The sequence below is a fragment of the Plasmodium falciparum genome (genome assembly GCF_000002765.6).
Source record: "Plasmodium falciparum 3D7 genome assembly, chromosome: 6".
Lineage (NCBI taxonomy): Eukaryota > Apicomplexa > Aconoidasida > Haemosporida > Plasmodiidae > Plasmodium > Plasmodium falciparum.
Genome location: NC_004327.3, coordinates 1,220,001 through 1,240,000, shown reverse-complemented (window position 1 = coordinate 1,240,000; position 20,000 = coordinate 1,220,001). Strand labels below are relative to the sequence as shown.

Here is a 20,000-nt window from a genome sequence, read left to right as displayed (position 1 = left end):
AGAATTCTCACTTTTTTTTAAAATTAAAAGATCTTCATTTTGTAATGTTATATTGTTATTACCTATATGAAGAAAATTTTTTAAAATAAAATAACCTTTGATAAGATTTTCTACACTTTTATCGTTAATAATATTTTGTATATCTATATGTTGGTAACTCCCTTGTTCATTATATTTCCCCTCATTATTATGATAATAATAATAATTATTATTATTATTATTATTACTATTGTTATTGTTATTGTTATTATTGTTATTGTTATTGTTATTATTATTATCATTAATATTTTCATTATTATTTTCATTATTATTATTATCATTATTATTAATATCATTATTATTATCATTATTTATGTCACTTTTTATATTTTTCAATAGTAACATATCATATTTTCTATCCATATAATTATTATCATTACTTCGATTCACATATTTACTAATCAAACCTTCTAATTCTCTCATCATCGTTCCAATTTTCGTTTCTTTATTTAATACATCTTGTATGTTATATAAAGATTTCTTTTTGTACTTTATTTTTACACAGTGATTTACACTATATAATATATTATCTAATATGTAGTATGATCCATTTTCAAAATAAAAATCTATAAAATATTTAAGTATATCTTTCATATCCATTTTTAATAATATATCATTTAATTTATTTCTATTATATGACACCCTTTCTTCACCGTCACATAAAACGTTTCGTACATCTTCATTATCAATATTATTGTCTCCTTTCATCTTATCATTATTTTCTTGTATTTCCATACTACAGCTCTTCTTATTTCTTATAATGTTGTTCAATAAATTATCATCCATTAATATATTTCTTAAAGTAAAATATTCCTTATGAACCTTAGAATCATATAATATATCGTCATCCTTCTCTTCTTTTACCTCATTCGTTATATCACTCTTATCCTTCTTCATAGGTGTTATTTTGTTAGGTACACTTTCTTCAGTTTTTATATTATCATAATAATATGGAGACATAAAACATTTTTGTATATAAAACAAATTGTATATCTTTTTCTTGTTCCAACATTTATTACACCATATTTTTTTAATTTTATATATAATATGAACAGGGAAAATGTCAACATAATTCTTTTCGATCATTTCTTTATAATATCTATTATCTGTACACACATGAGATGATACAGAATTATTTACATTAGGATCATGATACATATTTTTATAAAATATTGTATCCTTATTAAATTCAACTAAATTAAAACATTTTAAATATCTAAAAAAAGGGTTATTACTAGGATCCTTAATAACAGTAGAATAAAATGCACAGTTCAAATGAAATTTAACATTACAATCTTCATTACTACAATAAACACTTGCATTATTATAACCACATAAAAAACAAGTTGATTTTATAGAATCAAATATAATTTCTTTAACATTATCTTCATCTACTTCTATCATATTTTCATATATATTATAAAAATTTCGATCTTCTTTCCATTCACACATATCTATTAATTTGATATTCTTTATATTATTATTCTTAGAACCTCTATTCTTTTCTTTATTTTTACATTTTTTTTCTTTCATATAAGGATTATTTGTTGAAATATCATTTATTATATTATTATTGTCTATTTTACAACTTATTTCATTACTCTGTTTATTATGAATTAAATTGATTTTTTCCAATTTTGTTTTATCATTATTATTTCCATCTGAATCTTTTGTTTTATTATTCTTTGTATTATCACTCTTTAATTCTTCATTATCTTTACTTGTTTTTTTTTTCTTATTATTTTTATTATTTGAATTGTTTTGATTGATTTTCACATCGTTCACATGGTCCTTTTTTTTTTGTGTATTCTTCTTACTCTTATTATTATTATTATTGTTATTATTATTATTATTATTATTATTATTATTATTATTATTATTATTATTATTATTATTGTTATTATTATTGTTATTATTATTATTGTTATTATTATTATTATTATTATTATTATTGTTATTATCATTATTGTTGTTGTTTTCCTCGTTATTTTTTATTGGACCATTCATATTATTATCTAACATATTCATATTATTATTATTAATAATATCATCTGCATTATCAAGATTGACGTCCACCTTGGTACCATTATCATTATTAACAATTGTTTTATTTTTATTTTCTTCATAACAACATTGAGTACAATTTAAACTCCACTTCAAACATTCACTGTGTATATATATATCATAAAAAGGTATAAGTCTTCCTTTATATATATAATTACTAAAATTACACAGGAGACATATTTTGTCGTCCTTATTTTTACTTTCAATAGTTTTCTTTATATCTTTATTTTCATTTTTTATATAATTAGAACTCTCTTGGATATATTTATCAAGCATTAATTTAACATATAAATTTAATTTGTTCTTAATTGTATGGTGTAACCCTTTTATACATTTTCTCATATTTTTTTTCTTCTCTTTATTACTATTATATGAATAAATACTACTAACAACACTTTTGTTCATATTTATACTAGGACTCGTACTATCAATACTTGCATTGTTAGTAATTATAACATCTTTTTTATTATCCTCTTTACTATGTAATGATTCATCCACTTTTCCAATATCACACAAATAAGAATTGTGGTTATAATTCTGATTATATATATGATGATCCTTTTTTTTATCAGCATTGTTTTCTTGATTATTATCATTATTATTAATAAATTCCCTTACACTATTCCTTTTTTTCTTTATTCTTTCTTTATTTACATAAAATGGCAACTCATATATACATTTCCCATGAAATATTTTATTTACATTTATATATTCATTCGAATTAATTATATTTAAGAACAATTTAATATTCTTTCTCTTCTTATAATACTTCATTTTTTTATTATCACATAAAATGTCACCCTTATCCTTGTCCCCTTTTAAAACGTTATTAATCCTTACACATTTATATAGCACATTACATAGATAATATAAATATAGGAGATATAAACACATATTTATTATTTCATCAAATGGTTTTTGACTTTTCTCTGAATAATCATATAACTTTTTTCTAGCTAATTCATACAGATGGAAATATACATTATTATCATACATTACATCTGTTCGTTTGTTATGTATATAGCTTTGTTTGTTATGTATATAGCTTCGTTTGTTATGTATACATTTTTTTTTCTTGTTTATATTATATATTTTATTACAAAACAAACTGAATATATAATACATAATACTTTTCTTCGAATATCTAGGCATAAAACATACATTTTTCATATGAAATGTTTTTTTAAATACTCTATCATCCTTCTTCATTTTGTTATTAAAAAAATGATAAAATTCTTCATACTTAAAATATTTATTTGAAAAAAGGAAAAGACTCAACAATTTCATATTCAGTGTTTTATGTTCTTTAAATATATTATCCATTATGGAACAAAATATATTAAAAAAATTATTTATATATATATTCTTATATATTATTTTAATAATAAAATATACAAGTTCATAGAAATTATTTTTATAATAATTATCTGTATAAAATTCATTCCAACATTTATTATTTTCTTTATATGTTATTATCTTCAAAACATAATCATATTTTATAGTACACAAATTACAAATATATAATAATTTCAAACAATCATTCTTTTTCGTTTTTTTTCTCATCTTATCTTCATTCTTAATAAAGAAATTATTCCTATCCATGTTACTACAATGATAAAGCATACAACAAATAGAACATTTATATATATTCATTTTATTCAAAAATAAATTATTCATATCTATGCATTTAATTACATTCTCTTTATAATACATATTTGTAAAAAATAAGTTATTATATAATGATATTTTATTCATCCAATACATATAGTTTTCGTACCACAAGGATTTATTATTATCAATTTTGAAATACTTTATATTATTGAAATTTTTATCTTTACCTTTTTTTTTTGTTATATTTTTATCACATTTTTTTAATGACATAATAATAGAAGAATTATTATTATTTACTCCTGTGTATTTTTCATCATATGGTAAAATAAGATTATCTTTCTTTTCGTTTTTCAAAAAATCGACATCACCTAACACCACTTCTGATTCCTCTTCTTCTTTCATTTGGTCATTATGTTTTCCATAATTAATTAGTTCATCTCCTTCTCTTTTTACATAAAGTATATTTTCTTCAATCCCTTTTTCTTCCACATTCAATGGGCAATTCAACTTTTCAACAATCTTCATATCATCAACTTTATCTGCTAAAACATTCGTCATAATATTTTCATCGGTATTTACCACCTTGTCATTCTGAATTGCATCATGAACATATTCATTCTTTTTTATAACACCCTTTTCATATTCATTCAAAATACTTCTTTCCATTTTATTAATTTCTTCTTCATATGTATTATACGAAAAATCATTTTGATATAACAGGACACAATTACGACATAAATAGGTATTAGGAGTTATTCTCATAAATTTGGATTTCAACAGCAAATTGTTTTTTATTAAAAAATTATTTATATTATTAATTTTATTTTTATTGTTTGGTATATATATTTTATCATATTCCTCTTTATATTTTATGCTTCCTTCAGAATCAAATGCGTCTGAATATTGAAACATGTTATCATCATTTATATTATTTTCTTCAATATTATATTTTCCTTTTTTTCTTCCTTCACAACTAATTAAATTATTATATCCATCTGTTATATCCAAGGATGTATTGCAGTCAATATGAATAACAGGCTTGTTATTTTGAACTAAGGATAAACAATCACTTGTTTTGTTATTAATTATATCATTTGTTTTGTCATTAATTATATCACTTGTTTTGTTATTAATTATATCACTTGTTTTGTTATTAATTATATCACTCGTTTTGTTATTAATTATATCACTCGTTTTGTTATTAATTATATCACTCGTTTTGTTATTAATTATATCACTTGTTTTGTTATTAATTATATCACTTGTTTTGTCATTTGTTACATTCTCCATTAAATTTTCTTTTTCATTCTCTCTTTCTACTTGTGTTTGATTTTTCGTCTTTCTTACCTTTACACTTTTTTCTCTACCCTTTTTATTTTCCTTCTTTTTTTTTTCTGCATCATTTTTTTTTTCTTCATCATTTTTTTCTTTTTTTATTCCTTTTTCTTTATTCTCGTCATTTTCCGTATCCTGCAGTTCCACCTTAACATTAACATTAACCTTAACCTTAACACTTAATTTTCTTTTTTTTTTTTTATCCACAAATTCTTTATCTTCCACTTCATTTGATTTTATATTCTCTGTTGTTGTTTTAAGATCATTTTCTCTTAGCTCGTCATCCTTTTTTGGACTTTCATTTTGTAAGGTGTTTTCCTTACAATTTATGTTGTCGTCAGCATTCATTTCTTTTTTGATTAACATATCCTTCTTAGATACACTATTTAATTTTCTTTTTTTTTGTTGTTTTGTTACGTCTTTTTTATTATCCTCATTGATTTCATCCTCATGTTCATTTTGTTCGTTCGGGCAACTTCCAATATGGGAGAAACAGTCTTCAAGAGGCATATTATTTATATCCTTATTATGTATATTATTCAAATTATACATACAGGTATTTGTACTACCCAAATCAATACAATTTTCTAATGATATATCATATTTATAACTATCTTTATTAATATTTACTATATTCGATGATGAAGGGCTATAATTGATTTGAATAAAATTATTTGCTGTATGATAACAATTATTATTAGCTACTATAATATTATTTGTTATATTGTTATTTACATAATTTATTGATGTATTATAATTATTTTCCATATTTCTTTCTTTATTAATTATAATATCAGATGTAAATTCCGCAGGACTATTTCTATTATTATTATGAACATTATATATAAGATTATCAGAAGAATGCATACTACTACTTCTATTATATAATAATGGTTTCTTTATATTCCTGTTTCGTATCTTATCTAACCTTAATACATTACTTTTCAATGAAGATTTATTAGAATTATTATCCTTTGTATTACAATATGGAAATGTCACATACATTTTAGAATGATTCATTTCATACGGATCTTTATTTATAGTATGTACTTTTTGATTTATATTCAAATCATTTTCTTTAAATCCAACTTCTTTATTATTACAAAAATAATTTAAATTATTGACATTCATATTATTATTAATAATAATATTATTTATATTAGAACATTTAATATTATTACTTATGTTATTATAACTTTCAGCATTTTGGTTAAAATTATAAAAGGTTCCAACATTATTCATATTAATCACATCATTATTAATAAAATTGTTACAACTATTATTATTATTATTATTGTGATTATTATTATTGTTAATATATACATTATTCATATCATTATTTATTGATACGTTATAATTCATTATATGTGAGTTTGTTTTATTATATTGATCAATATCTATATTAAAATAATTTTTTAACAAGCCAGTACTTTTTTTAGGGGTACTACTACTTCTCCTCATACTATTAAAATTTATATCCTTCATATTAGGGTTCGTACAACTATAAGATATAACATTATTAATACTGTCCATATTGTTCATATTGTTCATATTGTTCATATTGTTCATATTGTTCATATTGTTCATATTGTTCATATTGTTCATATTGCTCATATTGTTTCGTACATTCGGACATATCACTTCATTCATATTTTTCTCGCTCATTGTATTATTATAACTATACGATTTTGCTAAATTACCCACATGAAAGGGACTATTAAAATTGGAGGTACCAAAATTATTTTCCTTATTAATAATATTATTATTATTATTATTATTATTACAAAAATCATTTCCATTAAAGTTTAAAATATTTGTGTTTTCCTTTGTATTTTGTGAAATTATAATATTATTTCTATTGAAAGTATTATTCATAGAATCAACACGATCAATAGGATAGTTCATATTACATATGTTAATATTATTATTAATAATATTGAGATTATTTATATTTATATTAATGTTATCATTCATTTTATTCATTTTATCATTCATATCATGTAAACTATTACTTCGGATTTTTCTTCTCATCATAAAACATGACACATTATTTGTATTATTCACATTATTCACATTATTCACATTATTTACACCATATGTATTATTCACATTGTTTCTTTTATTCATATGATTATTTTTTAATATATGATCAGTACCTGATAAAATCCTAGGATTAGTATTACTCCTAATACAATTCATATTATTCATACTAACAGATCTATTAACAGAAGACCATTTTCTATAATCAATTACACTACCATTATTATTTATATTAGTATACGTATATGTTTTACTTTTATTTGTAATATCACCATTCCATATTTTTGTATCATTATAAGGAAAATTAACATCACATATATTTTTATGAACAACAGAATAACCATTCTTTTCTTGTTTATTACACACACTTTTATTATATAAATTCTTCATATTACATAAGATATCATCACCATTTATATCATTTGATTTATTTACAAGTACCATATTATTAAAATTATTATCCATATAAGGTTTATTATTAAATATTGGTACACTGTGGATATTATTTGAATTGAATATACAAATCTGATCACTCTTGTGTTGCATATCTACATTATTTGATACATCATTATTAAATATGTTATTGTTATTTATAATATTGTTCATATTATTGTTCATAATATTGTTCATAATATTGTTCATATTATTGTTCATAATATTGTTCATAATATTGTTCATATTATTCATATTATTTTTCATATTGTTCATATTGTTCATTTTATTATTCACAAAATTATTTTCTAAATTATTTTCAAAATTATTATTATATGATGCACTTTTTTGAAACATAGATAAGTTTGCCTTATTTTGTAAAAAAATTTGCGCATTCGTATCCAAATTAAATTGAGAACTACAAAGAATAGGTTTGAAATTAATATACTCACCTTTAAAATAATTATTTATATCTATATTAATACATCCATTCTGTATATTATATTCCTTTACATTATTTACTACATTAAAATCTGATGATATGGATTCTTTTTTTTTACTCTTATCTTTTTCATCTACTATATTTCCATTCATAGCATCGGACAAAATCTCAGTAATCAAAGATTGTATTTTTAATACAACTTTTGTAATATTAATTTTATCTCGATTATTTACTATTAAATATTTATTAAATAAACAAAAATTTTCATTCCTTATCTCATTTTCATATTTTTTATAAGTACCATTTCGAATCTTTGTTAAATTATATTCTTTTAATTTTTCATTCAAATAAGTATTCAAAGCATTTAAAACTTCATATAAAATAAAACTACAACGAAATTCATCTAAATTAAATAAATTGAATAAATCTTTTATTCGTACTCTTTTCTTATTATCTAATAATTCATATATTTTATTTAATATATATTTATTAAACATTTTCTTATTTATAATAATACTATCTTTATTTATTTCAACACCCTCTTCTACTTTAAAAGAATGAATAAGAAACTGATTATTTAAAATAAGATTGTTATAAAACTCACCATCATGTTCTTTATTTCTGTTTTCTTTAAGCTCATCTAATTTCTGCATAATAACAGAATGTTCTTTTAAAATGGTATCTAAATTACGATCATTCTTATCAATATTATTATTAAGATTCGTCATATTTCCATTATCATCTTTTACGTTCTTCTTATCATTCATCTTTGTATGAATAATATCATCTTGATTTATTTTATTCATATCATTATCATTCTTCTGGGGGCTCATATGACTTCTGTTTATAGTATTAACGGCAGCAGTACTTAGAGTACTCACATTATTATTACAATCGCTATTATTATTATTATTATTATTATTATTGTTGCTCTCCATTTCTGCATTATCTGTTTCCAATTTATTGTATACATGCTTGTCCCCTCCTATATATAACTCACTTGTACTTTCAACATCCCTCTCATTTTTCAATACACTATTATTATTAACCTCCTTTGAAGTATAATACGTTACATTCTCTTCAATAATTGAAATGTCATTATTTTTAACATCTCCATCTATAAAAACAACTTGATCTTTCCTGTTCTTATCACTACATACCACGCCACTATTAAATGATTCATCTAAAATATTATGTTCAGAAATTTTATCCTTTGAAATATCAATAAATTCATTATTGTTCATATGTTCATCACCGGTTTTGTTCACACTACAATGATCCTTTATATTATCATCTAATAATATTACATCTGAATTCATTTCTACTTTCGTATTACATTTATTTTCCACATTCTTTTTTCTTACATAATTCTTAACTGTTTTTTTTAATGTACATATTTTATTTTTATATGTATTATTATCAATTATATAAAAACATTCATCATGTGATGGTTTTCCACAACAAAAGCATTTTACTAATTTATTTCCTTCCTCACGTATACTTAAAATCTTTATTAATCTTTTATTTCTTAACTTATTCACATGTCCTAAGTTATCATCTTTTTCAATACCTTCTTTTTTTTCTATCTTACAAGCATTAAAAGATTTTTTGACTGACTCATTATATAAAACATTAGAGTCGTTATCATGACAACTATTTTTGGTATTATCTAAAATTATTTCTTCATTCGAAATGTTTTTTTTTTTATCTACATCATTATTTTTATTATCCATTTGATTACTGACGTTTTCTATTTCTTTATTTATTTCCTCCTTACTACTTATCATATATTTTTTGGTATCTTTGTTATTTTTTTTTTCTTCATTTATTGAAAAATCATTTGAGTTGTTTAGATCATTTTCTAATTTGTTCATGTCACCATCAACTAAAGTGTTGTCAATATTGTTATTATCATCACCATTGTTATTATTATTATTATTATCATCATTCTTGTCAACATTATCATCATTCTCGTCAACATTATTATCATTTTTTTTTTTTTCATTCTTATTACACTCTTCAGAATTAAAACTATTTTTATATAATAATTCATCACAATTTTTTTCAACATGAACATCATCTTGTTTATAAAAACATTCCTTATTCGCTTCATTCAGTTCATCCTTCTGTTTATTGTCTTCGTCCAATTTTATAATATCGTTTTCCTTTGTCTTCATTACACATTTCCCTGTTTGCTTAGTACCTTCCTTATTTGTAGTAAAAACTTTTATTTTTACATCATAAAGATAATTATATGTTCTTCTCTCCATCCTATTGTTATTACAAGAAACGTTCAAGTTTTTTAATTTAAAATACAAATTATGTTTCAAGGATGAATCAAAATGTAATAAACAATTATCACACTTTATACAATTATCACATTTAAAATTTCTTGTAATAATATTTAAAATATTATTTATTTCTTTTTTATGATCTTTATAATCATTCAAATTAAATAAAAATGGATGCACAATATTGGCACATGAATAATGTACTGATATACCACAAATACAACAATAAATAAAATTATTTTTATATTCTATAGATCCACATATATAACAACATTCTTTTAATATATCATTCTTTAATAATTTTATTCTTTTATTCTCTTTCTTTTTAGCTCTATCATATTCATTTGAAGAATATAATATATATTCTGAACATTTATTAAATCCATAGTAACTTTTATTATCTACAACTGACATAATTTCTTCAACACTTTTCCTTTTCTTTTCTCCACTCATATTATTATGATCAATACTATTTATGTTTACATACTTTTCAAAATTATTATTACACAAATTAGATGATATTACATTCTTTTCTTTTTCAGTACATTCATTCGTATTATTATCATAAAAAAAAACTATTTGTATACATTTTAAAAATTTTAAAACATTATTAATAGGACTTATAATTCGTTTTGTTTCTTTAACAATATTATTAATTTTTACCTTTTCATTTAACACATCAATCATAAATATGTTACTATTTATAAATACACTACAATTATTATTATGCCTAAGTGAATTATCGTTAATAGAATTATTATAAGTATCATTCATATGTATCTTATTAATACTACTAATACTACTACTACCAATATTATTATTATTATTATTATTATTGTCATATTCATCATCACAGCCATTATCATTATTCTGTTCTATTTTCTCCTCATCACATTGTGTAACATCCTCTTTTAAATTCTGATTATTTCGTATCTTAGGGCACATAATATGGTTGCCACCACCTCTCCTGTTATTTTTCAAAAAATGAACTTTGAGTATTTTGCATACATCAAATTCATCATGCTTATCATAAAATGTATTAAAATATATTTTACCATTCAACTTTACATATAAGATATTATAATCAATTAAATTATGATCATTTGAAGAACAAGAAAACATTTCCTTATTCCTATTAATAAAAAATGAATCATTTTTAAAATCAAATAATTCATATAATTCATATTGTGTAATATCCTTTTTATATTGTTCTAGTTTACGCTTTCTATAAATATTCGCAATATTATTACAATTATTATTTATATCATTATCTTTTGAAATACTAATATTATTCATATCATCATTATTTAATATATATTTTTCTCCTTCTTTAACCATATTATTATTATTATTATTATTATTATTATATGGTGGATTAGATATATTTATATTCTTTTGATACATACCATTATAATTCATTATATCTCCTTCATTTTGATATGCTGATAAATTATATTTATTATCAAATATTAATTTCTTATCACAATTTAAATCATACGTATTATTTTCATTTATATTATATATACTTGAGTTATTTATAAAATTCTCTTTATTATATACGGATTCATTTGGTACATTTGAAGAATTATAATCATTTATATTTGTATACATTTTTTTCATTCCAATATTCTGAACATTGTTATAATTATCATAGTTCATATTATTATCATTTGAAATTATATTATATCCTTCTTTATTTATATAATACTCATTTAATTTTATATTATTTTGCCCACAAAAAACTTCCATTTTATTATTATTATTATTATTATTGTTCATGTCATTTAAATTTTTATTTATACTATCCATATTTACACATGTCATATTTGTTCCTTCTTTGTTATACAATTTATTATTACACCCATCATTCATAAATATGACACTCTCATTATTTACACCTTCCATTTTGTTATTATTATTAATATTATTATCATTATTATTATTATTATCGTGACCAATTTGAAAAGAATCCAAATTATTAATTTCATTTTTATAATTCTCGACACAATCTTCAATACATTTATTCAAATACTCATTCGTCATATTAAACATATTTTTTATTATAACCCTACCCTTTTTCTCAAAAATACACGCATTTTTATATATTGGAGTATTAGGCATATGGACCATTTTTGCATTATGTATAATTAACATAAAATCATATAAAAAATCTAATATGGTATCATATTTTTTTTCCCATATTTTTTTTTTCATTATATATAAATTCATAGGTATCTTCACAATCCTCCAGTATATAGAATAATTAATTGGAACATGAAATGTGAAATTCTTATATTTATCTAATAAAAATAATAAATATAATATACGCTCAATTTTATCATGAAATGTACCTATACTACATGTTGGACATTTATAATCAATATTCTTATTAGACAACGTTTCAATATTTCGACTTTCATTTTTATCACAACTTAAATGAATCCAAAATTTACATACATCACATTGAACCCATTTTTTACTATCATCTTCATCATATTTCTCATTACACATTATACAAAAATTTTTCTTCTCATATTCTTTATAACAATTAATACAACAATCTAAATGTAATTCCCATTCATTATAATTAATATAACATAAATTAGAGTAATTACATTTATTACATTTTAAACAATCATCACATTTCCAATTAAATAAATATATATCAGGAACATTTGGAAAACAACATGAACCATGAGCTACCATATTACAATTCTTACATATTACATAATTAGCTACATTCGGTGTCTGTTTATAATCATAAATACTTTCACAACAATATATACAACGATAACAATCTTTACAAATAAATTTCTTATAAGTAATATCACTATGTTCAACCGATGGTATATAATTTATACATCTTCGATATTTCTTGTTTTTACTTTTACCATTATCTTTATTATTATCTACATCACTCAAACTATCATTGCTACTATTGTTATTATCGATATTGTTCGATTCATTTTTACATTCCTTTGTATTTTCTTCATTCTCATCATTTTTGTCATCATCATTTCTAATATCATCATTTTTAATATCATCATTTTTAATATCATCATTTTTAATATCACCATTTTTATTCTCACCATTTTTATTCTCACCATTTTTATTCTTTCCCTTTTTCACCTTTTTATACAATGCTGAACAACTCGTTTTACGCTTCTTACAAGTTGCTGTATTTTTTTCATTTCCTTTTTTCGCAGATTCGCTAGAAGACACTTCTATCGAATGAGAATTACTAGCTGTACTAACCACATGAGAATTATTTTTATCTTCCAATTTGTGAATTGTATTTTTTTTCTTCTTTCCATTCTTGGTACGCTTATTTTTCCCATTGTTATTAAAATATCTCTTTTCTTTCTTCAAACTATTCTTGTATATAAATTTTTTATATTCCTTCATCAAAATATTTTTATCAAACCATTTCGTAATTAATACATCATCTTCTAAACAATTTGCATGATATTTCTTTTCACATGTAAAACATTTTATACCCCAATATATATCTATACAATTATTTTCATCGATTTCTTTTTTTTCTGCTTCTGAACACATGTCATATATAGCACTTGATAAACTACAACTATAATGATCATGACCTTTCATAAATAAAATTCGTTTTGAACAAATACTACATATTTCATTTTTATTTAAAGTATTATTAACATGATCAGTCATTTCTTTTTTCTTATCACACTTTTCTAAAATGTCGAATCTTTCAAATTCTTTATAATTATTTAATATCTTAATATTATAAAAATATGGTGAATACCATCCTTTTACATCAGAAAAAACAAGGTCATTTCTTTTTTTCTGATTTTGATCCACATTATTCATTTCATCAACATCATTTTCCAACATGTTATAATTACCATCACATAAGACTTTATCAGCACATAAATTATTTTCATTACTTAAATTGTTTTTATAAATACAACTACTATTAATATTATTATTATTATCATCATCAATTATATTAGTTATCTTTTCATTTAATTCAACATTTTTATATTTATTTATATATATACTCGAATTTAATGATTTACTACACGCACGACTATATGAATTCCTCCCACATTTGACAAATCCATTCTCTTTCATATTATTATTATTATTATTATTATTACCTTTGCTCAAATCACTTGTTTGATATAATTTGTAATTTTCCAAATGATGTATAAAAAATTGTTTATACTTAGGAGAATAATATTTTATAATACCAACTTTTACTTGTGCTTTTTTCTTATTATCTTTTTTTAATTCAAAACTCACACGATAACCTATATATTTAAATCCCTTCTCTTCATCTTTTAATTCTATATACATATCAGAACTATCCGTTTCATTTTTAATAGTTACTTTCTTTCTTATTTTATTTAATTTGTTTTTAAAAACATAAAAATTACCATCTTCACCTTCATAGTTAATATCATAATTTTCAAAAGATTCTTCAATAATACAATTAAAAAATTTTGGTCTTCTAAATAATATTTCATCTGTATCAATATCTAAATTTTCTAAATATAAAGACTTTTCAACCTTTTTAAATAATTTCATTTTTTTCTTCATATTATTATTATGATTATTATTATTTGTATCTACATAAAATCTTGTGCTTTCATCAGAACCTTTTATTACATTTATTATATCTTTAAATTTTTTAAAATTAAAATAAAACTTTTTCTCATCATCATATATAAGACATACATAATTATTATCATCTCCTTTTCCTTTATCCTTTTTATTTATACCTTTTCTTCCTTTATTAATTTTACTATTATTAATTTTCTTTTTTTTTTCATTTTTTATATTTATTTTTGATTTCCCATTCTTTTTATCTGTACTTTTATTTTTCACTTTTTTTACACAATTTAATTTTGTTGAATCCTTTTTACTTTTCCCCTCATTACACGTTTTATTTTTTTTCTTTATATTCTTCTTCTTTTGTTCTGAATTCTTTTCATCCATTTTTGAACAAATCGATATTTGATTATTCTTCTTATTCCTACAATTACTACTTTTACTTTTACTACTACTATTACTAGTACTAGTACTACTACTATTACTACGAACAAGAATCATATTATTATTACTGTTACCCTCAATATTCTTTTTTTCATATTTCTTCTTTTTATCATTATCTTTTTTAATTGCTTTATTTAATACTTTAAATTTCTTTTTGCTGTTGTTAGAGTTACTGTCGCTTAGATTTTTATCATCAGTATTTTCTTTAACGTCTTTTTTTTCTTTACCCTTATATTTAGATTTATTAATTTTGGAGCATGATTCGGTATCATTACTACCATCATCATTATTATTATTATCACTACTATTATCATTATCATTATTATTATCATTATTATTATCATTATTATTAACATTTTCTTCTTCCTCTCCATCGTCCACATCAATATTAACTTCATTCGATTTTTTCCTTCCTTCTTCAATTTTGGTATCCTCTTTATTACTATCACTTGTCATATCATCGTGCTCTTCTGATTTTTCTACATGCAACATTTTTTTTTCACCTATATTATTGCTCCTCTTAGAAGATTCTGAGATATTATCCTTATTCTCCTTTTTACATTCATCATCATCTGAAAAATTCACTTCACTCATATTTTTTACCTTCTTCATATATTTTAAAGAAAAAATCTTTAAAAACTTTATAGCATATAACTTATTATTATTTCTTATATATATGGGATCACTATAAATCTTTACATTCTTATCACACAATATAACATCTTGAACAGCCATAACCTGTAAGATGTTCTTTTCTAATTTTTCTGTATTTAATATTAAAATACGGAAAAAAGAATCTTTTACAATTTTATATATTAAAAAATATTTCTTCCTTTTATTTGTAACAATCTTACCAATTCGTAAAAACATATCATTGTATATTTTTTCAAACAATTTCTCATCACATTTAATAAAATTTATTGACAATATTTTTGGACATTTATTTTGATCTTCCGTTGTATCATAATCCTTTCTATTATCATGATGATCATTTATATTATCACCACAATTGTTCACATCATCATTATTATTATTAATAATATTATCATCATTTTTTTTTTTACATTTGTTATTATTTTGAAGAATAACTCCCTTTTTCCTTTCACATACAAACTTTTTATGACGTGATAATTTTTTTTTTTTCTCATCATCATTAACCTCTTCCGTTGTACAAATCTTTTCTATAACATCATCTTCATTACACATGTCATTTGAAGGATTACAATTTTTATTATTCCTTCGTTTGTTGCTCATACGTTTATTTAATTTGCTCACTTTATTATCATGTGAATGTTTGTTCATATTATTTTTCCTTTCGTTTTTAGATACAGTCTTAATGGACTCTTTCTTTGCCTGATCAAGGGTAGTATCCTCTTGAATCATTTGATCGAAAGATCCCTTATAATTTTTTTTCCCTTTTTTCTTTTTTAACATATTATTATTATTATTACTAATATTATTTTTTGATGTATTATTTAACCTTCGACGTGAATTATTATGATGTACTCCATTATTCATATTTCCAAATGTACCTTTTATAGAATCCACATTTTCTTTTTTTACATACATATTTATTACTCTATTTCTTTTATTATTTTTATATTTATTTACACATTTTATATACTTTCTATAACATATTGTTCTATTAAAGTTACATTTGCTTATCATAAAATGACCAAGTACATTACTTGTTTGTAGTTTTCTTCGTATAGTAAAATTAAAATTTGCGTAGGGAGGGAAATGGTTTGTTCGTAACAATCCTTTATATTTATTACCACTACATTCAATATTTAATATTTTCTTCTTTTTATATTTATTAAAAAACAATTCATATATTTTGGAAGAATTACTAAAAGTTGTTTTTTCTAGATTCTTATAAGGATAATCATTTATAGATTCATCATAAAATAACATATTATATATATTCTTTTTTTTTTTTTTCCATCTCCTTTTTCTACAACCATAACTAATATAAGTATCTGAAAAAGAATCTTTTTCATTTATTATATGGTCACCATTATTTAAACAATAATAATTTTTTTTATCACTAGTATTCGTAAAAAGTTTTTTATCTTTATTCTTATTTTTAAGAATCATAAGTTTATGTAACCCATTAATGTTTTTCATCATACGGTAATTACTATATTTATTTATATCATTATGATAATTCATATTCTTCAACGACATACAACTAAAAAAACTGCTCGTTTTAGAGCTGTTAATATCTGATTGAAATGTATTTACATTATTTCTGCTTTTTAAAAATATACTTTTTTTATGCTTATCTAAAAAGTTTAACATAATATTGTTTTTATCATAACCCGTGCATGTATTGTAATTAATACTTTCTTTTATATAATTATTAAATGAATAATTATTATTACTACAAGGATGTTTCTCATTATTATTCATATTATCCATATTGTTCATATTGTTCATATTGTTCATATTGTTTATATTATTCATATTGTTCATATTGTTTATATTATTCATATTGTTCATATTGTTTATATTATTCATATTATTCATATTATTCATATTATCCATATTATTCATATTATCATCATTATTTATATCATCATTTTTTAATTTTAACACATCCATCCTAGACAAATTACTACTTTTCCACTTTTCCTTTACATCTTCAATAGTTTTTATAAAACTTATAAATTTATAAGAACTACTATTACTTTCTTCTTTTTTACAAATAATTTTATCCTCATTCATCTCATTTCCTTTTCCTTTTTGCATTTTACCTTCATCACTATTCTCACTCATTTTTATATAATATATATAATATAAATTTAATAACTTTTTATCTTTCCTTTATGTTTTTATCACATTCTAAAACTTCTTTTCTGGTTCTGTCCTCTTATAATCTTTTACAAAAGTAAACATATAAATAAAGAAAAAGTATTAAAAAGAAATGATATGAAATAAATATTATATATACATATATGTATATATAAACGTTTATTTTTTATATAAACACAATAAGGTTACATATATATTATTATATATAGAGAGATATATTTACATATCATTCATTTTAAAAATATTCCACATTCAAGGAATTTCTTTAAATATATATATATATATATAATATATATAACCATATACAAAAAAAAAAAAGAAAAAAAAAATTTAAATTAAGTTAAATTAAAACGTCTATTTTATTGTCCTTAAAACAAAAAATATTATTTAAAAATTATAAACTGAGCAGGTTTTTCAAAATTTTACATTTATATTTAATGTAAATATAAAATATATACATTTATATATATATATTATATATATATATATATATATATATACATTTATAAGATAATTTTTTTTTCTTTTCTTTTCTTCCCTTTTTTTTAAAGGTTCATGAAAAAAAAAAAAAAAAATTATTTTCTGTCATAAATTAAGAAAAAAAAAAAAAAAAAAAAAAAAAAAAAAAAAGGCTAAAAAAATAATATATATATAATAAAAGACCATAAACAATAAAAAAATAAAATGAAAAATTATTAAATATATATATATACAAATATAAATAAGTAAATTATTTTTTTTAAAATGTGATGAAATTATATATTTTGTTAAAAAAAAAAAAATCATATATAACATATATAAAAAAATGTATTATATATAATATATATATATATATATATATAATATAATAATATATATGTAAAAATATTAGGGGAGCCTAAATATAAAAGTATATTATAATGAATACATATAAATATGTATGTATTAGTATTAATATATAATAATATATATATTATTATATATATAAATATAAATATATATATATATATATATATATGCATATATTTATTATTACATAAAAATAATATGTTCTCACAAATTTGTTCTTTTTCCATAAATCAAATTATTGAACACAATGAAATACAAAAAAAAAAAAAATAATAAAAATAAAAATAAAAATAAAAAACATTTGTTTTTATTTATATTATATTTTTATATTATAACCATCTATTAATAAAATCGAAACATCAGGATAAAATTTATCTGCTAAATATGTATAAAAATAAAAGAATAATTATTTATATATAACATAATAAATAATAATATTATCAATAAATATGAAAAAAAAAAATATATATATATATATATATATATTATATATATGTTTAAAAAAAACTTATAAATAAATCCGTCTTAGAAAAAATTATTTTCCATAAGTAATATTTACTAGTAAAATGTAACACTTTACTGTGTTTATATTAACATAATATTATTATTTCAACAATATATCTTTATTTGTAAACATAATATTTAATAGTTTTTTTTTTTTTTTTTTTTTTTTTTTCCCTTTTATTTTAAATAAGAATAAAATAATCATATATATATATATATATAACCCTTTCGGTAAAAAGAAAAAAAAAAAAAAAAAAGTTTATAAATATATATTATTATTCTTACAACTTATCAAATCTTAACATAAATTTAAAGAAAAGTAAAACGGATATTCGATTTCTTAAAAATTAAAAATTTAAAATAATCATTGTTCTTACACATATATATGTAAATATATCATATTTCACTATAGTGGATAAGTTAAAAATCTTACACATTAAAAAAAAAAGAATAATTAAATAATATATAAAAAGAATAATATTTACATATTTATGAATATATATTAACATATATTCGTATTCATATTCTTATTAGTTACATTCTCTTCTCCTTTCTTTTTTTTGTTTTTAATT

General features: G+C 20.5%; 1 protein-coding gene across 1 annotated transcript in view; it reads right to left on the bottom strand.

Annotated features, from left to right (window-relative positions):
* Nucleotides 1-18,060, bottom strand: part of PF3D7_0629700 (SET domain protein, putative) — a gene marked incomplete at both ends in the record, with an annotated part of 20,982 nt that extends 2,922 nt beyond the window's left edge. The window contains one exon of the mRNA XM_961186.2: nucleotides 1-18,060. This exon is cut by the window's left edge and continues 1,571 nt beyond it. Coding sequence (XP_966279.2) covers nucleotides 1-18,060 — 18,060 coding nt within the window.
* Between the last annotated feature and the right edge of the window lie 1,940 nt (nucleotides 18,061-20,000).